The sequence below is a fragment of the Manis pentadactyla genome, chromosome 1 (assembly GCF_030020395.1).
Source record: "Manis pentadactyla isolate mManPen7 chromosome 1, mManPen7.hap1, whole genome shotgun sequence".
Lineage (NCBI taxonomy): Eukaryota > Metazoa > Chordata > Mammalia > Pholidota > Manidae > Manis > Manis pentadactyla.
Genome location: NC_080019.1, coordinates 169,757,421 through 169,782,222, shown reverse-complemented (window position 1 = coordinate 169,782,222; position 24,802 = coordinate 169,757,421). Strand labels below are relative to the sequence as shown.

General features: G+C 35.6%; 1 protein-coding gene across 2 annotated transcripts in view; it reads right to left on the bottom strand.

Annotated features, from left to right (window-relative positions):
* Positions 1–24,802, bottom strand: part of GRAMD1C (GRAM domain containing 1C) — a 119,126-nt gene that overhangs the window by 70,375 nt on the left and 23,949 nt on the right. For both annotated transcript variants that reach the window (XM_057502760.1, XM_057502763.1), the window contains exon 2: positions 10,877–10,961. In XM_057502760.1, the coding sequence (XP_057358743.1) occupies positions 10,877–10,961 (85 nt within the window). The remainder of the gene's footprint in view (positions 1–10,876; positions 10,962–24,802) is intronic.

Below are 24,802 nucleotides of genomic sequence, written 5' to 3'. Positions count from 1 at the left end.
ATATAAGACATAAAGGGCTGCTGTGAGGCAATTTAATTTAGTTGATACATTTTTAAACTATATGAAGTGGTTAGCAATTTTAGGAAAAAATTACTGAGGTTATGAAACTCCAAGTACTTAAATTTAGTCAAGTTAAATGTCCAAGCAAATATTAAAAATTGAGCAAAGCAATTCAGCCTTTCAAAATGCTTCCTTTAGCAAAACAAAACTGAGATCCCACCAAACTAAAAATCCCAGTAAATAGTTAAGCTGATTAAGTTACTCATTTACATGCATCTCTAAAACGGAGTAAGCTAAAGGTCACATGAGGTGTCCTGAAATTTTTATGTAAACCACTAAACATCTCATTAATTTAGTGCTTCTCAAATTTTAGATCAGAAATACCTAGCAAGGTTATTAAAACACAGATTGCTATGTCCCTTCCTCAGAGTTTCTGATTAAATATGCCTGGAGTAGGGGGAAGAGTTTGCACATCTAACCAACAGCAAGGTGATGCCAGCCATCGCTAGTCTGTGGGCCACACTATGAGAACCACTGCATTACTTTACGTTAACTATGTTCAAAGTTAGAGTAACTAACTGGATTATTTTAACTGAAGATTATTTGATACAGAGTGACATTTTTTAGTGGTTTAAAAAGATGGTTTCCCTAAAACAGCTATATTTTATTATAATAAACTTATACCTTAATAAAATTTATTTTTAATAAAATAGCTTCCTAGCAAAACACCCTATGGAAAAAAATTCTTTGAAAAGCAGATATTTTAGCATTTTTTTTTTGGCTCCCAATTCCCTTACTAATGAACAAACATATAATCAGCATTTCAGAAGGCAATATTCTACCTGATGTGAGTCATGTTACCAATCTGATTCATCCAGAAAGGAATAAGAAAGTAATGTTTATCAAAAATTGTCTTATGGATTTTATAACATTATTATTAATTATTAGAAAGTTAGAATAAAATTAAGTAATTTAACCAAGCAACATAGATAATTTGGTATGTGTTAACATCAACTTACCAGCTGTTACACAGTCATGGATCCAACTCTTAAAAGATATATTTTAATAACTACAATATAACAAAGGATACAGCAGAAATATGTAGAAAGTGTTAAGGGAGTACAGATGGAGTGAATCAGCACCACATACTTCTAGAGTACACTTGCACAATAATTAGTATTCAAATTTAAATAAACAAGATGTACTATTTAGTTTTATTGAAGAATTTAGGAATATCTAACTATAAGGGATATGGTAAGTTAAAAGAATGTATTTTTAAACAATGATGTCAGGAAATATATATTCCAAAGTAATATTTTCTAGCAGCAATCATCTTTGCAAGCCAAATAACGCTCACATTACTTTAAAAAACTCTTTGGAACAACAAAGGATTGCTAGGATTGTTAGGATTCCTTTCAGATTTAATATTTAAAGTATAAAAGATACCCATTCTCATTTTTTATACTTTGTACTTTTTGTGTTACATCCTGTGTGCTTTTTACCTGTTGGATAAATACAAATTGAAAAAGAAAAAAATTAATTTTCCCTGGTGCAAAAAGGGGAAAGACCCCCTCTTCCCTTTTCTTGGAACATTTTCTTTAGAAAATTTATTATTTTTCAACTCCTTGAGATCTTTTCAAAAGCAAAATAAACCTCTCGCCAGTTTTACAACCCAGGAATATTTTCTTAAGGACCTGGGAGCCATCTCTGAAATGTAAACATCAAGGGACATGACCCCCAATCTCCCAGTTGCTGTGAAAGGGTAAGGAGCCTTTGGTGGGTGCCTTGCTCCAACTTGCAAAACTAACTCTTGTCATAAACTTGAGTTTAATTTTCCTTTGCATAAAGCCAATTAGCTAACACAGACATTCACCCAATTACCAGGTGACTTTAGGGATGAACTTTGTGTGACAGTAGTACTACTGAGGCTTCTTACTTGAAGACTCATTATTATTTATTTTTGAATGTGCAAAGAGTGGTATCTGGCTATAAAAAGGAGTGATATTTCTTACTGTCTTTACAATCTCTTCTACAGATTACCTATACAATACACATAACATTCCAGTTTAATGCTTATTCAGTGATAAAACTGTTTTCTTTCTCTTCTACTTTAACAGATTTTTTGTCTGTTTTTAATTATATTTCCTCAATACAAAATTTTCTTTGGCTGTAATTAAGCAAAAAAAAAAAAAAAAGGCACAAATGCATACTAAGGAATGAAAAAGTAGACATATATACTCCAGCCAAAGTAGATGTTTAGAAAATATTCTAGGGATAGTGATAGCCCTATCAGGGATTCACATTTGAGATGCATCAACTAACAATTTAATTAGGACTACATTCCATCAGGGCCTACTATAAACCCTTTAGCTATCTTTATCACTGTTCAGCAACAACTGTTTGGCTAATTAGCATATACATCTTAGAAAGGGTTTTCACAAAAAATAACAAGCGTTGGCTAAGATGTGGAGAAAAGGGACCCCCATACACTGTTGGTACGAATGTAAATTGGTACAGCCACTATAGAAAGCAGTAAGGAGGTTTCTCACAAAACTAAAAATAGAAATACTACGTATCCTAGTAATTCCACACCAGGGAATTTATCCGGAGAAACCAAAATCATTAATTTGAAAAGATACATGCACTCCTATGTTTCTTGCAGCATTATTTGCAATAGCCAAGATATGGAAGCAACCAAAATATCTATAGATACATGAATAGATAAAGATGTGGTACATATATACAATTGAATATTACTCAGTCATAAAAAAGAATGAAACCTTGCCATTTGCAACAACATGGTTGGACCTACAAGGTAATATCCTAAGTGAAATAAGTTTGGCAGATAAAGACAAATAGACAAATACCATATGACTGCACTTATATGTGGAATCTAAAAAACAAAACAGACACACAGACACAGAGAACAGACTGCTGGTTGCCATAAGAGAGGGAGGTGCGAGAATGAATTAAACAGGGGAAGGGGAAAGAAAAAAAAGTACTAAACTAAACTACTTAGAAATTCAGTTACATTGTATTGAATATTGCCCAACAGTACCACAAATCTGAGAAATTTCTATGACTACATAGTTTAACTAAAGCATATCCTAAAACTAAAACCTACTTCTATATTTTGATTATAAAGAATCTATATTAGCCTTATAGAAAATATAAAGCACTTTTGTAAGAAAAATGACTGAATTTTTACTCTCAAAGTCTATTTTAAAAAAATTTATCTGAAAGATCACATGAATAATATAACCCTAGAAAGTTTTATAAAATTATTCTATAATCTGTTAAGGATACCTTTTTCTGGGGAAAGGTAATGTATAGTGAAATCAAATTTAAATTTTCTCTACAAAACCATATGAAACAAAGCACCAGAAGAAATTGTGACAAATCACTTCCTTTTAGTTCTATTTTGTTACCTTGTACTACTTATTTTTAAAAGTCAAAAATCATTCCTCCAAATTACAACTTAGCTTTACATGATCTAATTAGGAATGGTAACATGCTGCTTGTCTTCAAAAATATTTCTGTCTAGCACAAAGGCTTATAATCTCTACAAATATTTCATGATTTCTATTTTGATAATGAGGTAGTAAAATGGTTGCTTTGCAACTTTTTTAAAAATTAAGGTATTGATATATAAAGGCTTCACATGAGCAACATTGTGGTTTCAACATTCACCCATATTATCAAGTCCTGCCCCACAACATTGCAATCAAATTCCATCAACATAGTAAGATGCTATAGTCATTACTTGTCTTCTCCATGCTATACTACCTTCCCTGTGACTGACCTATATTCTGCATGCTAATTATAATGTCTCTTAATCCCCTTCTACCTACCCAACCTCATCCCTTTGGTAACCGCTAAACCCTTCTTGGAGTTTTGAGTCTCCTGCTCTTCTGTTCCTTCAGTTTTGCTTTACTCCACAGTGTTGTTATACTCCACAAATGAGTGAAATCATTTGGTACTTGTCTTTCTCTACCGGGCTTCTTTCACTGAGCATAATACCCACTAGCTCCATCCAGGCTGTTGCAAATGGTAGGTTTTTTTTATGGCTGAATAATATTCCATTGTGTATATGTACCACCACTTTATCCATTCATCTATTGAGGGATATTTAGGTTGGTTCCATATCTTGGTTATTGTAAATAGTGCTGCAATGAACATAAGGGTGCATACGTCTTTTTGAATCAGGGATCTTGTTTTCATTGGGTAAATTCCTAGGAGTGGAATTCCTGGGTCAAATAGTATTTCTATTTTTAGTGTTTTGAGGAGACTACATATTGCTTTCTACAATGGCTGAACTAATTTACATTCCCACCAAAAGTGTAGGAGGGTTCCCCTTTCTCTGCATCCTCACCAGCATTTGATGTTTCTTGTCTTCTGGATGTTGGCCACCCTAATTGGTGTGAGATGATATCTCATTGTGATTTTAATTTGCATTTCCCTAATAATTAGCAATGTGGAGCATCTTTTCATGTGCCTGTTGGTCATCTGAACTGCTTCTTTGGAGAAGTGTCTGTTCAGATCCTCTGCCCATTTTTTAACTGGGTTATTTGTATTTTGGGTGTTGAGCTATGGGAGCTCTTTATATATTTTGGATGTTAATCTGTTATTGGATAATTCGGTTGTGAATATATTCTCCCATACTGTAGGATACCTTTTTGTTCTGCTGATGGTGTCCTTTGCTGTACAGAAGCTTTTTAGTTTAATGGAGTTGTATTTGTTCATTTTTTATTCTGTTTCCCTTACCCAAGGAGATGTTTTCAGGAAAAAGTTGCTCATGTTTATATTCAAGATATTTTTGCCTATGTTTTCTTCTATGAGTTTTATGGTTTCATGACTTATATTCAGGTCTTTGATCAATTTCGAGTTTACTTTTGTGTCTGGAGTTAGACAATAATCCAGTTTCATTCTCTTACATATAACTGTTCAGTTTTACCAACACTGGTTGTTGAAGAGGCTGTAATTTCCCCCATTGTATATCCATGGCTCCTTTATATGTGTGGGTTTATATCTGGGCTCTCTATTCTATTCCATTGATCTATTAGTTTGTTCTTGTGCCATTACCAAATTGTTTTGATTACTGTGGCTTTGTATTAGAGATTCAAGTTAGGAGCCTAATTCCCACAGCTTTGTTCTTCCGTCTCAGGATTGCCTTGGCTATTCAGGGCTTTTCTGGTTCCATATGAATTTCAGAACTATTTGTTCTAGTTCATTGAAGAATGCTGTTGGTATTTTGATAGGGATTGCATTGAACCTGTAGACTGCTTTAGGCAGGGTGGCCATTTTGAACAATATTAATTCTTCCTATCCATGAGCATGGGATATATTTCCATATATTGGTGTCTTCTTTAATTTCTCTCATGAGTGTCTTGTAGTTTTCAGAGTATAGGTCTTTCACTTCCTTGGTTAGGTTTATTCCTAGGTATTTTATTCTTTTCAATGCAATTATAAATGGAGTTGTTTTGCTGATTTCTCTTTCTGCTAGTTCATGATTAGTATATAGGAATGCAACAGATTTCTGTGTATTAACTTTGTATCCTGCAACTTTGCTGAATTGTTATTAGTTCTAGTTTTGGGGTGTATTTTTTAAGGTTTTTATGTACAATATCATGTCACCTGCAGTGACAGCTTAAGTTCTTCCTTACCAATCTGGATGCCTTTTATTTCTTCACATTGTCTGATTGCCATGGCAAGGACCTCAGTACTATGTTGAATTAAAGCTGTGAGAGTGGCCATCCTTGTCTTGTTCCTGATCTTAGAGGAAAAGTTTTCAGCTTTTTACTGTGCAGTATGATGTTGGCTGTGGGTTTGTCATATATGGCCTTTATTATGTTGAGGTACTTGCCCTCTATACCCATTTTGTTGAGAGTTTTTATCATGAATGTATGTTAATTCTGTACATCCCTGAAATAAATCCCACTTGACTATGATGAATGATCTTTTTGATGTATTTTTAAATTCGGTTTGCTAATATTTTGTTGAGTATTTTTGCATTTATGGTTATCAGGTATATTGGTCTGTAATTTTCTGTTTTTGTGGTGTCTTTCTGGTTTTGGTACTAAAGTAATGCTGGCCTCACAGAATGAGTTTGGAAGTATTCCCTCCTTTTCTACTTTTTGGAAAACTAAGGAGGATGGGTATTAGGTCTTCACTAAATGTTTGATAAAATTAATCAGTGAAGCCATCTAGTACAGGCATTTTGTTCCTAAATATTATTACCAATTCAATTTCATTGCTGGTAATTGGTCTGTGCAGATTTTGTTTCTTCCTGGGTAAGTTTTGGAAGGTTGTATTTTTCTAGAAAGTTGTCCATTTCTTCTAGGTTATCCAGTTTGTTAGCATATAATTTTTCATAGTATTCTTTGTATTTCTGTAGTGTCTGTAGTGACTTTTCCATTCTCATTTCTGATTCTGTTTATGTGCGTACACTCTTTTTTCCTTGATAAGTCTGGCTAGGGGTTTATCTATTTTATTTTCTTGAAGAACCAGCTCCTAGTTCCACTGATTCTCCCTATTGTTTTATTCTTCTCAATTTTACTTACTTCTGCTCTGATCTTTATTGTGTCTGTCATTCTATTACTTTGGGGTCTTATTTGTCCTTGTCTTTCTAGTTTCATTAATTGTGAGTTTAGACTGTTCATTTGGGATTGTTCTTCTTTCTTGAGGTAAACCTGTATTGCAATATACTTTCCTCTTAGAACTGCATTTGCTGCATCCGACAGGTTTCAGGGTGTTGTGTTGTTGTTTTCATTTGTCTCCATATATTAATTGATCTGTTTTTATTTGGTCATTGATAATTTAAGAGCATGTTGGTAAACCTCCATGTGTTTGTGGGCTTTTTTGTTTTCTTTGCATAATTTATTTCTAATATCATACCTTTCTGGTCTGAGAAGCTGGTTGACACAATTTCAATCTTTTTAAATTTACTGAAGCTTTTTTTGTAAACCAGTAATGTGATCTATTCTGGAAAATATTCCAGGTACACTTGAGAAGAATGTGTGTCCTGCTGCTTCTGGGTAGTGTTCTGTAGATGTCTATTAAGTCCACCTGTTGTAATGTGTTGTTCAGTGCCTCTGTCTCCTTACTTATTTTCTGTCGTTTATAGTGAGTGGTATGTTGAAGGCTAAATTGAATGCATTGCATTCTATTTCCCCCTTTAATTCTATTAGTATTTGTTTCACATATGTATGTGCCCCAATGTTGGCTGCATAGATATTTATAATGGTTATATCCTCTTGTTGGACTGACCCTTTTATCATTATGTAATGTCCTTGTTACTTTCTTTGTTCTGAAGTCTATTTTGTCTGATGCAAGTACTGTAACTCCTGCTTTTTCTCCCTATTAGTTGTATGAAATATCTTTTTCCATCCCTTCACTTTTAGTCCGTGTATGTCACTGGGTTTGAAGTGAGTCTCTTGTAGGCAGCATACAAATGGGTCTTGTTTTTTTATCCATTCAGTGACTCTATGTCTTTCAAATGGTACATTCAGACCATTTACATTTAGGGTGATTATTGGTAGATATGTACTTATTGCCATTGCAGGCTTTAGATTAGGGGTTACCAAAGGTTCAAGGGTAACTTATTTACTATCTAGCAGTCTAACATAACTCACTTCATATGCTATTATAAGAACAATCTAAAGGTTCTATTTTTTTCCTTCTTTTCTTCCTCCTCCATTCTTTATATATTTGGTATCATATTCCATACTCTTGTCTATCCTTTGACTGCCTTTGTGGGTAGTTGATTTAATTTTGCATGTGCTTAGTAATTAATTGGTCTACTTTCTTTACTGTGGTTTTACTTTCTCTGGTGACAGCTATTTAGCCTTAGGAAGACTTATACGCATAGCAGTCCCTCCAAAATCCACTGTAGGAACAGTTTGTGGGAGGTAAATTCTCTCAACTTTTGCTTAATCAGAAATTGTTTAATCCCTCCTTCAAATTTAAATGATAATCCTTCTGGGTAGAGTATTCTTGGTTTGAGGCCCTTCTGTTTCATTGCATTAAATATACCATGCCACTCTCTTCTGGCCTGTAAGGTTTCTGTTGAGAAGTCTGATGATATTCTGAGGGGTTTTCCTTTGCAGGTGATCTTTTCTCTCTCTGGCTGCTTTTAATACTCTGTCCTTATCCTTGGTCTTGCCATTTTAATTATTATATGTCTTGGTGTTGTCTTCCTTGGGTCTCTGTGTTGGGAGATCTGTGCACCTCCATGACCTGGGAGACTATTTCCTTCCCCAGACTGGGGAAATTTTCAGCAATTACCTCATCAAAGACACTTTCTATCCCTTTTTATCTCTCTTCTCCTTCTGGTAACCCTATAATGTGAATATTGTTCTGTTTGGATTCATCACACAGTTCTCTCAATATTCTTTCATTCCTAGAGATCCTTTTCTCTCTCTGTTCCTCACCTTCTTTGTATTTCTGTCCTCTAATTTCTATTTCATTTACCTTCTCTTCTACTTCATCTAATCTGCTTTTAAATATCTCCATTGTATATTTCATTCCGATACTGCATTTTTCAAATTCATTCTTGAATTCCTCCCTGAGTTCTTGAATATTTTTCTACAGCTCCATTAGTATGTTTATCATTTTTATTTTGAAATCTCTCTCAGGAAGATTGGTGAGTTCAGTTTCACTTGGCCCTCTTTCTGATGTTTGTGGGATTTGGTTTGAACCAGGTTCCTTTGACATTTCATATTTTTAGGTAGCCCCCTCTAGTGCCCAGAAGGTCTACACTCTAGAGCTGCTCAGCCCCTGAAGTGATGGGGGTCGCTGGTGAGCGGCATTGGTGCCTGCTGGGAGGAAAAAGCCCTTTCCTGCTTCCCGACTACAGTGCTTGCCTCCACTGCCATGGCAAGTGGGCTGAGCATGCAGGGAGGAACCTCTATGGTATGCACTTCTAGATGCCATAGGCGGGGCCACCCTCTGGCTGGCCTGGCACAATGATTAGTGCAGCCAGTTTGTGAGCCAGTGCTTGCTGGGAGGAAGGAGCCACAGGCTGTGTATCACAGGGGGGGGGGCTCAGAGCTATGTTGCCAGCCAGGGAGATTGAGCATGTGACACTCCTGAAAGTTCTCAACCTGCTGGTATGAGTGCACCGGGACAATTTTGTCCACCTGTCCTCTCTCCTGAGCAGCAAGCTCTGTGCAATCCTTGCCCCTTTAGCAGTTCACTTGCTGTTGGGAAGTCTCTCAGAGTGCCGCTTTTCTTTTGTTCCAGAGCAGGTACTGTTGTAGGTACCTGTTCTCCACAAGTGGCTGGATTCTCAGTCTCTCCGAGTATTTCGCCTGTCTTAGCTTTCCAACACCACTGATCTCCAGAGCACTATGTAATGTAGGTTCATGCTTCCAGAGCAGATCTCCATGGTTGGGTGTCCCAGAGTCCACCCCCTCTCTGCTCCATTTCTCTTCCTCTCGCCAGTGAGCTGGGGTGGTGGAAGGGTTTGGTCCCATCAGATCAGGGCTTTGGTACTTTACCTTTTTCCATGAGGTTTACTGCTACCCAGGTGTAGGCAGTCTGCTGCAGCCTTCTTTCCTGTTTCTCTTTCAGGATTAGTTATATTTGCTATATTTTCATATTATATGTAGTTTTGGGAGGAGGTTTCTGTCTAACTTCTCACGCCGCCATCTTTAATCATCTAATCTACTTTTAAACCCCTCCACTGTGCATTCATTTCAGATACTGTAGTTTTTCAAAGTTTCTATCTCTTGAAGTCCTGAGATCTTGAGTATTTTTCTGTAGCTCCATGAGCATGTTTATGATTTTTATTTTGAAATTATTATCAAGAAGATTGGTGATTTGAATTTCACTTGGCCCTCTTTCTGATCTTTGAGGGATTCTGGTTTATATAAAATTATTTTCCCATTTCATTTTTCTAGTGATTCCTATGGAATAATATCTTCTTGTAGGCTGTGCCCTGAAGTGCTCAGAAGCTCTCTTCTCTGGAGCTGCTGAGCACCTGAACCCATGGCAGGGGTCACAGGTGAGCAGAACTGTCCCAATGGGAGAAAATAGTTCCTTCCTACTTCTTGGAAGCTGTGCCTGCCTCCACTGCCTGGGCCCATGGACCATGAGTGCAGGTAGGAGCCTCTGCATTATGGCCCTGGAGCTACCCTGCAGCTGGCCTGGTGCAATGGTGGGGGCAGCAGGTTTGCGGAGCAGTGCCTACCAGGAGGGAGTGGCAGGGCCTCGGTCCTGCATTGCCAGCCTAGGGGCTGGAGCTTCTGAAGCTCCTGAACGTTTCCAATCTGCTGGGTTGAGTGTGCCAGGAAATTTTGTCCACCTGCCCTTTCTCCTGAGTGTTCCAGGACAATTTTATCCTGCCCTTTTACACAGAGCAGCAAGTTCTGTGTAATCCTTGCCCCTTTAGCACCCCTCTTGCTGTTGGGAAGTCTTTCAAAGTGCCCACCTTTCTTTTGTCCTGGAGTGGCTTGTTGTGCATACCTGTTCTCCACAAGCAGATGGAATCTCAGTCTCTCTGAGTATTCTTCCTGTCTTGCGTTTCAACCCCAGTAGTCTCCAGAGCACCATGTAATGTGGGTCCGTGCTCCCAGGGCAGATCTCCAGGGCTGGGTGTTTAAGACTCCGACTCCCTCCCCACTCTGTTTCTCTCTCTCCCACCTGTGTGCTGGGGCTGGGGAGAGGGCTTGGGTCCCACTGGAATGTGACTTTGCTACTTTACCCTTTTCTGTGAGGTTGTTTCTTTTCCCCAGATATAGGCAATCTGTTCTGCAGTCTTCAGGTCAGTTGTATTTGCTGTATTTTCATGTTATATGTGGTTTTGGGAGAAGGTTTCTGCCTTACTTCTCATGATGTCATCTTTTCCCCCCGTGAAAGCACTTCCTGTCTTTTTTACCTGCTATAAGGTTCTCTGTATCAGGCAGATGTGTGAAGTGTCTTTTGTATTCCTCATTCCTGTCTTTATAGGTGGAACCTGAAATCTGCAACAATAAAAAGATGAAATTTCTGTTTAATTGCAATCTTTATTAGATGAACTGAAATGTTGTGTCTTAGAAAAAAGTACTTTAATCCATTTTAAAAATAATAAGCTTTTTGTGCAATATTTTATATGTTTCTGTGTGAAAAACCACATAAATAAACACTTTTTAAAACACCAAAAGGAAACAAAAGAAGCTTCCAGCATGATGGAGAGACTAGTTTGGCAAATCATCTCTGCAAAAGGAGATATGTAGCTGGAAAAAAATTGTCAAAAACAATCATCTTAAATTATTGGAAATCGACCAAAGGCATACAACAAACTGAAAAGTATTTGTTCATGAAAATCTACTGAACTTGGGAACAGCATAAGCCTGTGGCACTGTTTACTTGGCCAGCTACCATTACTCTTCCTCTCCCATCAGTTAAGTCAGTGACTCTACAAGGATGGAACAGGTCATAAAAACCAGCAGCTATACTGAGAAAGGGAGCTGAGTTGATTCAGCATGGAGAGCAGAAAGGCTATGCCCAAAAGTAGAAGGAAAAGTTCTGAAGCTATCCAAGTGAGTATGAGTTTGCAGTCCCAATTGGGATACAAGAAACAAGCAGAATGACAGACTAGCAGGGAACTTAACAAAGATAACTTGAAAGAGAGAGAGCCACAGATGGACTTGATAAACTCTCCATGTATTCCTGGCTGAACAGAGACTGCATGCATGTGTAGCAGAGACCATGGAGATCCCAAACTGCCCACACATTCCTGGATGGAGACATAAGAAGTCACAGAGAAACATAAAAACAGACAATCTTGAAAATGACCTGATCTTTTAATGCATTCCCAATCTACTCACAGATCTTTCAGTAGAAGGGAGAAGCCTTACTGGCTTTATGTATGTGACTACAACTTCTCACCAAACATTGGTTGACATAAGGGGTGACCACTGGGAAATCAGCCTTAAAAATCAAAACAACAATAATAAACTGAGCAGAGACATTCATTCCCACATGCCACAGCACAAGTTTCACATATTTACTCTAGCCAAGTATATTAAACAAATCAAAGTCAGCAATAGCAACTTTTATGGGAAGGGAGGATGCAATCAGAATCCACAGTTGTTGCAATATATTGCCTAAATTGCATGATTTTCATCAAAAATTATGAACATGCAAGGAAGTAGAAAAATGTGACTTAAAGGAAAGGAAAAAGCAGGCAATACAGTCTTTCAGGGTTCCCATATAATAAATTTATCAAAAACATCAAAGCAGTTAGTATAAATATGTTCAAAGAACTAAAGAGAACCATGTGTAAAGAAGTAAAGAAAAATATGACAACAATGATTCAACAAGTAGTAAATCTCAACAAATAGATTTTTTTTCAATTTTAAGGAAAAAAGGACATATTGGAATTGCAAACTATAATCACTTAAAAAAATCATCAGAGAGGTTCAACAAAAGGTTCAAAATAGCAGAAAATCAGTGAACTTAAAGACATTATTAGTAAAAATTATCCAAGTTAAAGAACAGAGATTAAAAAGACTATAGAAAATGAACAGACTTAAGAGACCTGTGGGACAATATAGTGATTCAAAATACTTGAAATGGGACTATCAAAAGGAAAAGGGGAAGCAGAAAAATATTTGAAGAAATAACGGTGAAAACTTTCAAAATTTGATGAAGAAACTAATGTACAGATCAAAGAATTTCAGTAACTCCCAAGTAGGACAAAGAAAAGAAATTCACACTTAAACATATCACAGTTAAATTGCTGAAGACAACAGAGAACCTGAAAGCAGCAAGAAAAAAACAACTCATACATACAGGCACATAACGGTATGATTAATGACTGACTTCTCATCATAAACACAGAGCAGCAGGAATGCCTTAAAGAAATACTAAACAAAGTCCTTCAGGCTGCAAAGAAATGACATAATATGGTAACTCAAATTCATAAGAAAGGAAGAGCACCAGACGTGGAAATATGTGGGTAAACAGAAAAGACTATGTAAACCTCTTTTCCAAATTCTCTCTTAACAACTTAAAAAGACCTGAGAGGTTATAAAACAATGATGATAATACTGTACTGTTGGGGTTATGAGCTATATAGGTACAATATATATGGCAATAATGGCACAAAAGCGGAAAGGTAACAGAGGCAGGCTGGAGTTAAATATTTTAGCAAATTAAGTTAGTAACCTGAAGTATACCCTGAGAAGTTAAAATGTATAATATAATCCCTAAAGCAATCACTTTTTAAAAAACCCACAAATACATATTTTTTTAATAAAGAGGACTTAAAATGGTATCATAAAAAATAATTGATACATAAGGAAGCAAAAGGGGAGCAGAGCAACAAAAAAGATATGAAACATACAGAAAACACATAGCAAAATGGCTATTTGTAAACACAAACATACTGTAACTACATTAAATATAAATAGGCTAAACACAGAAATTGTCAAACTGGATAAAAATAGACCCATCTATATGCTGTCTACAAGAGACACACACCTTAGATCCAAAAAACACAAAGAAGCTGAAAGTGAAGAGAAGGAAAACGATATACCATGCCAATAGTAACCACAGAGAACTTGAGTGACTGTATTATTTATATTACTATCAGCTGAAATAAATTTTAAGACAAAAAATATTACTAGACACTAAGAGATAATTTCATAGTGTTAACAGTCAATACAAGAGGAAGGCATAACAATTGTAAATGTATATATACAACTAACAACAGAGCCCCAAAATACATGAAGCAAAAACTGACACAACATAATTAAGAAAAGAGACCATTCAACATTCTTAGAGACATTAATAATCTATCTTTAATAATTGATAAAACATATAGACAGAAAATCAGCAAGAATATGGAGGACTAACATCAGCCAGTCATTTGCAACAGCACAGACAGATGTTATGCTAAGTGAAATAACCAAGATAGAGAAAACACTGGGTGGTATCGCTTTTATGTGGAATCTAAATAAAAAGTCAAACTTACAGAGAAGTGGTTGCCAGGTGCTGGAGGGTGGGGAAAATAAAGGAGAGGTTGGTAAAAGATACAAATTTGCAGCTATATGATGAATAAATTATGAAGAATTAATGTAGGACATGAGATCAATATAGTTGATAACAGGGTCTCTCTTGTCCCCTCCTGGCGTGAGCCAGGAACTCTGTCCTCTCACTGTATCTCTAAGTAAAAGCCTCTCCCCGGTTGTCCTACCTTGCATGTTTGCTAAGTTCCTACCTTGAGTGTTTGTGAAGTTCATTCTTCGGCTTCGTGAACAAGAACCCCAGCATCATCTTTGGGGGCTCGTCCGGGATAACTTTGGAGGACCAATGGAAAACACTGATTACATTACCAAGGCTTTGACTGGAATGTCATACCTGAGCTCAGATATGAACAGCTTTAAGGAACTAAGGTTGACTTTATGAAGCCAACAAAGCCTCTTGGAAGAACTGGCCTAGTACCTTGCTTACAGGGTTCCCAGCAGCCTTACCAGAAGCCATAAAACTGCAAATAATAATAGTGATGGAACCCAAGATGGAAGTATCCATTTTTTGAGGCCCTGTTGACTGACCAGTGGTGGAGACCTAACTGCACCCTTTACTGCACCCCCTCAGCATGAAGCAGCCAGAGTGGTCATTGCCCCCTTTCCCTAGCAGCAGCTAGGGTCTCTATCTGTAGGGGGGGGCGCGGAATGAGACAGGGACCATGGGCTTCAACAGAGTAGGGTGAGGGCCTCCAGAAAAAGCAAGGCAGGATATTTACAGTCAGAACAGTATAACTACATGCAAGAAAACCCCCTACCAAAACTCTGTGTTAAACATTAAGCTCTAGAGTCATTCTTCAGTGAGATCAGTTGATACTCCCCAAATAAAGGAAAGTAGCCCATGTTTTAATTATGCTAATCGTTTGTAATCATGTGTAAGATTCACTTGAGCATGCTAAAAGGGACTTAATGTCTCATCAAGGACAAACATCCTAAGACCACTTTTAACAAGTCCACAGCCTAAGTCCTTTATCAGTTCCCCAAAATCCTCAACTGTCTATAAATCCCCTAGACAACGCACCATACCAGACTCTTGTCCCCTGCTAGACAAGAGCCAGGAGCTCTGTCCTTTCACTTTCTCTCTAAATAAAAGCCTGTACCTTGTTCTCCTAAAAAAAGAAAAAAGAAAAAAAAAGAAAAAAAAAAAATATATATATAGTTGATAACAGTGTATTTGTATAACTGAAATTAAAATTTGCTAAAAAAGTATAACATATGTTCTCAACCCTCTCCCCAAAAAATTAATTTGTGAGGTGGTGGATATGATAAATAACTAGGTGAGAGGTAGCCTTTCACAATGTACATGTACATGTTAGAAAAGAGTTTTCACAAGAAATAACAAATGGTGGCTAGGATATGGAGAAAAGTGAACCCTTGTACAATGTTGGTGGGAATGTAAATTGGTGCAGCCACCATGGAAGGCAGTATGGAAGTTTCTTAATAGACAAAAACTAGAAATACCATATGACCCAGTAATTCCACTCGGGAATTTACCTGAAAAAAAAAAACAGAATCACTAATTTAAAAAGATGTATTTCTGGATTCTCAATTCTATTTCATTAATCTACATGTCTAGTCTTATGTCAGGGTTTGATTATTGTAGTTTGTAGTAAGTTTTGAAACCAGAAGTGTGCATCTTCCTACTTTGCTCTTTTTCAAGATTGTCTTGGATATACTGAGTCCCTTATATTTCTATATAAACTTAGATTCAGTTTGTAACTTTCCAACAACAGCCAATGGGATTTTGATAGAGATGGCACTGAATTTGCAGATCAATTTGGGGAGTACTGCCATCTTAATAATATTACATCTTCTAATCCATTAACATGGACTATCTTTCCATTTATCTATAGTTTTAAATTTTCTTCAGTGAGGTTTTGCAGTTTTCAGCATATGTTTATACTTCTTTTATTAAATTTATTCCTAAGTATTTTATTCTCTTGATGTTATTGTAAATGGAATTTTTAAATTTCATTTTCAGTTTGTTCACTGCTAATGTATAAATTTTTAATTAATTTTGGTTTAGAATCAGGGTTATACTAGCCTCATGGAATGATTAAGGAAGTGTTCTCTCTGTTTCTTTAGAGTATTTTAAAGATTTGTGTTAATTCTTTAAATATTTGGTAGAATCTGCCAGTGAAGCCCCCTAGTACTGAACATTTGTTTGTGAAGTTTTTTTTCCCTTAACTAATCCAATCTCTTTCAAGTTACAGGTCTTTTCAGATTCTCTGTCTTGAGTCAGTTTCAGTAGTTTGTTTCTCTAGTTCATCTAGGTTTTCTAAGGTAGTATTTCAAATACATGAGGTTAGCAAAAATGTAAAGGCTGATAATATCAAATGTATTGGGATATATATCAACACAGGTACATATTCAGCTATACCTCAACAAATTTGGAGAAATGAAATACAGAGTGTGTTTTCTGACCATAGTGGAGTCACCCTTGAAATCAATAACAGAAAGACAGCACAAAAATCTCCAGACATTTAGAGATTGAACGGCATAGTTCCAAATAATACCTGAGCCAAAGAAGAAGTCTCAAGGAAAATCAAAGCATACATTGAACTGATACAATGTACAACACAACAAAAATACAACATATCAAAATTTGTAAGGCACAGCTAATGCTTTGAGAGCAATTTATAGTTCTAAACACACGCATTAGAAAAGAGGAAACTTCTGAAATAAATAATCTAAGAACTTAGAAGGGGAAGAGCAAAATAAATACAACATGAGCAAAAAGATGTGAATAATAAAAATAAGAGCAGAGATCAATAAAATTTAAGCAAAAATAGCAAACATCATGAAAAAAATACCTGATTCTTTAAAAATAATCAAAGAAACTGACAAACCTCTAGCAAAGCTGACAAAAAAGAGAAGACACAAATTATCAATATCAGCCATAAAATAGGGTATAACACTGCAGACCTTACAGACATCAAAAGGAAATAAGGGAATATTATGAACAACTCTACACATGTAAATATGAAATGGACTGATTTCTTAACACAAACTACCACAACTCATTTGAACAGACCTACAACCATTAAAGAAATTGAATTTGTAATTTAAAATCTGCCATGGAAGAAATATCTGGCCTAGATGGATCACTGGAGAATTCTTTAAAGTGTTCAAAAAGTTAATTCTAATCCTACACAATCTCTTCTAAGAAAAACAGGAAATTACTTACCGGCTCATTTTATTAAGGTGGTTTTACCCTAATGCCAAAACAAGATAAAGACAGTACAAAAAAATATATATAATAATATCCCTCATGAATATAGATGCAAAATCCTCAACATAATATTAGCAAATATAATTCAGCAATATATAAAAATTATACAACATAAGGAAGTGGAGTTTATTCTAAGAATTCAGAGTTAGTTCAATATTTAAAAATTAATGTAACCTACCATATTAACATGTTAAAAAAGAAAAATCACATTACCATATCACTTGATACAGAAATATTTTACAAAATCCAATGTCTATTTTTTATTTAAAAATCTCAGAAAAACAGGAATACAGAGGAACTTCCTCAACTTGATAAAGAGCATCTACAAAATATCTATAGTTAATAACTAACTAAGATCAGGAAAAAGTCAAGAATGTCCATTCTCACTATTGTTACACAGTTCTGCAAGTTCAAGCCAGTGCAATAAGGAAAGAAAAGACATATAGATCAGAAAGGGAGAAGTAAAACCATCCCTGTTTACATAAGACATAATTGACTAAATAGAAAATCCCAAGAAAGCTATAAAAAAACCTCTTAGAACTGTTAAGTTCAGAAAGGTTGCAAGATACAAGATGAACATACAAAAGTCTACTGTATTTCTATACATTGGCAATGAATACATGGATTCCAAAAGTAAAAAAAAAAATAAATGTTATTTACAACAGCTCAAAAACAAACATATTTAAGTGCAAATCTAACAAACTACATATAGGATGTGTGTGCTACAAAACACTGATGAAATTAAGCAACAGACCTAAATAAATGGAGAAACATAATGTTCATGGATTGGAAGGCTCAATGGAGTAAAGATGTCAATCCTCCCCTAAAGACAGGTTTAACCCAATTTCTGTCAAAATCCCAGTAAGATCTTTCGCAAAAATAGGTAAAATTGTTCTAAGATTTACATGGGAAAGCTACTTTCATGATTAAAACACTCTGCAAGGAGGCAAGACAAACTAGATCATTCATATACTGCTCATGGGAATGTAAAATGGTAGAGCCACTCTGGAAAATAGTTTGTCAGTTTCTCAAAAACTAAACATGCAACTATCAGATGACACAGCAATTGCACTCTTGGGCATTTATCGCAGAGAGGAAAACATTCACACAAAAAAACCTGTATACACATATTTATAGCATCATAGCTCAGATGTTCTTCAATGTTAGTTTAATCATTAAACTATGAAATACTAGTCAGCATTAAAAAGGAATGAACCATTGATACACAAAACAAAACAGATGGATCTCCAGGGAATTATGATGACTGAGAACAGTCAATATGAAAGGTTATATACTGTATGGTTCTATTTACATAATATTAAGATGACATAATTACAGAAATGTAGAACAGATTAGTTATTGCCAAGGGTTTAGTAGGGGAAGGAGGCAGAAGGAAAATGGTTGTCTATAAATGGGCTGTTTCTATAAGAGATTCTTTTTCTGATGGAAATGGCCAACATCTTGACTTTATCAATGTCAACACGCTAGTTGTGATATTGTACTATAGTGCTGCAAGATGTTAGTTACCATTGGAGGAAACTGTTTAAAGGTATAGGGTATCTCTCTTATTCCTTATAATTGCATAGGAATCTAAAAATTATATTAAAGTATAAAAAAAGTAAAACAAAGAGGATACTGGTAGGGTTGGAATAAATGTGTCAATTCTACATAAAAGAGGAAATATTTAAAGTGCTTTTAAAACTAATTCAGATGTCAACTCCACACCCTTCTGTGTCCTTCCTTCAACTCCCTATCGTTAGGCCATTTTACTAGTTATTAACATCTTCACCAGAGAAATAACACTATTAAAATCATTTAATTTAATTATTAAGCAAAATGTGACTAGGGTAATAGAAACTCCCTTATGTGGCCCATGGGATCAATGTCATTGCTTTAAGTTCACATCTCATATCATAAAAGATTTTTTAGAAAAGCAGATGGAGAATGCTGAAACAGAAATTTTGTATTATCTTAGATTTTATTTTTATGTGCTACTTAGAATTTCTCTTTTTCCTAGATAATCAAAAGGATATACTTAGATGAAACCTTAATTAATATCCCAATAACAGTACTATTTAGGTTATTTTTCCATATTCTCTACATCTTTTATTAAATATGTTAATTTATTGGTAATTTAGCAGTCATGTTATTTTTCCAAAATATTTTTCCATATTGATGTGGTATAAAATATATTTTTAATGAAATATGAATTTTCTTTCTTCAGGCCTCAATTTCTCTGGACAATTATAACAAATTTTACAAAGGAAAATTAAGGTAATATTCCAAAACCTAATGCTTCAATCAACTTTTTGCCCCCAAATTGTACTTTTTAATGTCACTAGCAAATTCTACTTTACAAATCTAATAGCCAATTTTCAGATCTTACCTTATTTGATCTTTTATAGTAGGTCATTCTGTCCTTAAAAGATTTCCATCACTTGCATTTGAGGCTACCACACCTTCTGAGATTTTCTTTTATCTCACTAGCATTATCTCAGTTTCTTTTGCTTGTTCCTGTGTCACTACCTGAGGTTCCAAATACTGAACAGTCCACTTTTCTTCTCTGTCCATATTTTTCCCTAAGTGATCTCATCCAATCTTTATACATGTCTTGAGAATACCATCCAAATTCAATTTACCAAATTTACTTCCAGCTTCAATCTCTCCCCTGGGATTGAAGTCATATATCCAATACCTACTAGACCTTTCTACTGTATATAAATATGTATCTCTAACTTTTTTTTAAAAACTCTTGATTTCCCCAACCCCTAAAACCTACTTCTTTCCCACTCTTTCTCTTCTGCTAAAGGCTGCTTCCATGTGCCCAGGTGCACTGATTAGAAAGCTAAGAGTCATTATCCTTGACCTTTCTCTTGTCCTCACTCACCACATCTCATCCCATCAGCAAGCTGTCCTTTAACAAACAAGCCAAACTCACGCCTTCCTCAGGCCTTTCCATAGAACACTACTGCACTTTCCCCTTCTTTGAAGACTCATTTGTGTTCTTTCTTTGTCCTTCCCACCCCACATAGGCTCTCTCAAACAGTACTTTCACAGAGAGGCTTTTCCTGACCATTCTAACTAAAAATACTATTCCTTCCCATGTGATCACCATTACATTCTCTTATTTTCTTCAGAGCTTCTATTACTACCTAACATAGTATTACACATCTGCTTATTTATATACTATTCAGCTCCCATTCTGAACTCCAAAATGGTAGAGACACTACCCTGTTCACTTAGTCTGATGCATAGAAGACAGTCAAATGAATTAAGAAGACTATTTTGTCTTAATTCATATACCTCTACCTTTGTCACTTCTATGATAATAATGTCTCTGCTCACATATTATTTAATGTATCCTGTAGAAACTCATTGTAGTTCATAATTTTGAAATCTTTCATCAAGGGTAGAACATTTTTATGCATATTCTTTGAATACTGCCTCCTGCTTATTCTCTATGTTCATCTTCTGAAACTCCAATTAGATCCATAATGAACTTTCTACTTTTCTCTTTATAGCTAAACCATTCTTTTTCAAATTTTCTATCTTTATCTCTCAGTACTCTGAATAATTTCCTCATATATATCTTTCAGTTTACTGGTTTTTCTCTTTAGCTGCTATTCCCCATATCCACTTGATTTTTAAATTATTATTTCAATGATCACATTTTTTCATTTCCAGAAGTTGTATTTGGTTTTTTAAAAAATCTGCTTGATGTTTTTGAGAATGTCTTATCCATTTATTATATTTCTACTTCCTTTTATTAAGTTAGTAGTATCAAATGTTTGCTTTATAATTTAACTGACAGTTTCATATGGTTTTGAAGGTTCTAGTGTGCTGTTTATTGAATCTCCTTCTGCTCACTTATAAGGCATTAAATTCAAGTCCCAAATTTTCCTGAGATGGACTACAATTATGTACTCTCAGGAAGACTTCCTTTCCCCTACCACCCCAAGTGCAAGTGTAGACAGGTAAGATTCCTCGCCTTCAACCTGAAGATGTAGGTGGATTTTTTTCTACCTTTCACAGAGGGTACAACTCTTCAAGAATCATGGCTTTAAAAAGAGTTCTTAGTCCCAGTTCACACAAGTCCAAGGTATCATCTCCCATCCCAGTGTGGCCATTAAAGCTTTACTTACTGAGACTAATAAACTCCTTAGGGCTGCCTCAGCATTAGCTCACATGCTTACAACCCAGGTAATTAGTTCCCTCTTCTTTTTTAGCCCTTAGATATTTCCCTTGCTATTTTGTGAGCCCAGACATGCATTTTAAAAAGATGTTTTAACATTTCATCCAGCATTTCTAGGTACTTTGTAACAGAAGAGATTTTAAGTTAAATAATCCTTTCTCCATATTGCCAGAAATGTTAGCTCCTTTCCTTTAAAATTAAATCAAAAAGTATTAAAAGATATTTATGTTTTCAAATAATATATATCTATAATTGAAATTTTTAAATTGGATATAATATACTTTTTAATCCAAAAGAAATTAGAAAATGAGTTTATTCTTTTTTAGTCAGTTACCAGTAAAATCTCAGATATCCTATTCAGCTTGAATAAATGCAAGATTTGTTCTGGACGACAACATACAATTATATGTCTTCTCCAAATTTGCCAAAGTATGTTACAAACATACTAATTAATCCTCTTGAGCATTTTTATTTTAATTTAACAATGCAACACTAATTAATCCTCATGGTGTATCTTTAAGTCAGATTTGTGGCAACTTTTATCTCTCACTTATAAGTAGAAAAGCTTACCTGTAAATAACAGGACTATGATCATACTATAAGTTAAAGATAAAGTACAGAGTCAAGACTTATGATTTCTTGTACAAGTAGAAAAAACTTGATTATGATCTAGGAAAATTCAAATCTACTATTTTCTATTAAAACATAAGTATACTCATTAATATTTTCACTTATTTACCATTTCAAAAATATAGGGTTGTTTCATTTTTCAAATGTTTTAGAACAAAAATATAAAAGAAATGACTAATTTGAACTCTAACTTCTTAAAAATCTCCCACTTCATCCTGCTTTTTTCCTATTTCCCTTCCTATATCAGAGATCTGAAGGATCTGAGATTTCATATCTTCTTTACTTTGTATGAATTTGTCAAGATTTTCAAATAAATGATTATTCAAAGAAAAACATACCCTAAACAAATGTAATTTTTATTGAAGTTCTACAATTCAGAAAACTTTATAAATCCCTCCACTTTTAAAATGTAATGATCAACTAAGTCACCTATTAAGGAAATAAATATATACAAATTACAAGTATTTTTAAAGGGGAACTTAGTATTTTAAATACCAAGGTACAAAAGAATGCTTAATATTAAGAACCTTACCCAAAGAACTATTATTTCTATAAAAAATCCAGCCAAGTATGTTACCTTTTAAACATAACACAACAGAAAATCTCAAAGGCTTTTTTCACTCCCCATAGTTTCTAGCTATACATCAATAAGAGAAGTCACATTAAATAAATGTATCTGCTGAAGATCTCTGTACGCATTTCCCCTGAGCCCTTAATCCACCTGGAATATACTATTATTTTAGTCAGAAAAAAAAAGTTATTTGTTTTGGGTTTTTCCTTCTGGTATGTATTTTTACTAACAGTTAAGGGACAAAAGCATAAATATTTATCAGTAACTTTATTTTAAATTTCATTTCTTCATGTCACATAATTTTATTGTCATATTAGAATTTTAAAGTTAATAAAATTCATTTTCCCACATACTAGCATTAAATACTTTTATTTTTAAATAAAAAATAAGACAGATGTAACCTTTAAGATTTCTGTCTTTATATTACAGAATTGAAATAGAAAATCTGTAGCTGTTGCTTTCTCACTGTCAATCACTATGGCAATTTAATCATACTCCTTTAAAGTCCTACTGTCAGAAAGACACTAGCTGATCTGTTAAGCAGCCCAAGACTAAATGGATAGGACTTAAAAGAAATCAACCTCAGCAAAAAAATAAAAGAAAGAGAAACAAAAACTTTTAATAAACTTTAGTTCACTTTCTTGTATCTTTTTGTTAAGTTTTCACAATTTTTTTTATGGGGACTCATCAAAATACATTTTCCAGCATTACAAGTATTAGGTCCTCTGAAAAAGAACTTTTCATTCAACCCTTTTACCACTGGAACAATCCTAAGACAAGGTGTTCCCTACATGAAACATACTCCTGTTGAATATGCCCAAAGTTTTTTTTATGACTAATACATAGCTACCAGGACTACACATTATCAGCGCTTGCTAGTCATAATATCCCCCATTTTTTTCTTCTACTGATTCAAGACATACCAGTGTTGCAATACTGTGGCTCAATTTCTAATTTTATTTGTGAGGCACCTGGGGCCAGACAGGTTAAACAACATACTCAAGCAGACCACATAGTGAAATCACCAGGGACAGAGTATATACTCTATCCCAATCTCCAATTCATTCAATTACATCATGCTGCCCTCTTAAATTCACTACTGTGGAACAACTAAGTTAGCCAGGCGAGAATATATGAGTTATTCTGCTTTAATAAATTTTCCAGATCTCTGGAGCTTAACTCTTTAACTATCAAAACTTTAAAAAGTTATCAATCCTTTTTGGTAGAAACATTCCAAAAGTGAGAAGGGCAGAAACCCAGATTCCTGAATGTTCCAGTGAAATAGCTCTGCCACTCTTTTAATTCTTTACTTAACCACCAGGTCGTGTGCCTCATGAATGGTTTCCTGTTATGTTACTGGTCTTCCTTGTGTTAATTTTAGATCCCTCAGTGAATTCCACCAACTTATTGTACTCGTTCAGTTCTTACTTTATTGCCAGGAGAATGTGAAAATAGCAATATAGTGGAATCAGTGGCAGAAGCAAAGGGACTTAAAATGTCAGAGAAGGAGGCGGAGCCAACATGGCGGCGTGAGTAGGACAGTGGGAATCTCCTCCCAAAAACATATATACTTTTGAAAATACAACAAACACAACTAGCCCTAAAAGAGAGACCAGAAGACGCAGGACAGTGGCCAGACTGCAGTTACACCAGCGAGAACCCAGCGACTGGTGAAAGGGGTAAGATACAAGCCCCGGCCCGGCGGGACCCGAGCGCCCCTCCCCCCAGCTCCCGGCGGGAGAACAATAGGCAGAGCGGGAGGGAGACGGAGCCCAGGACTGCCGAACACCCAGCCCCAGCCATCCGGGCCAGAGCGCAGACACAGTACATGACCAGGGGGCCCTGGATACTGGGGGAACAGGGAGTAAGACCTCTGAGCGGGTGCCGAAGCTGATGCCCCTGTGACAAAGAAAAGCGGGGGCTCTTTGAAAGTCTTAAAGGGACAGGGACTTAACAGCTTGACGGAAACAACCCAGGTCACGGTACAGCAGCTGGAAATTAAAGGGAAAACCGGGTGCACTAACCCCCTGGGCAACAGCTCTGAGACCCCTCACGGAGGCAAACAGTCAAGCAGCCCCCCCATCCATCACCCCACCGGGCGCTGCGAAAGCAGAGAAGCAGCCTGAGACAAATTCTGCCCACAGAAAGGGAAATTTCTCCCTTCCGGC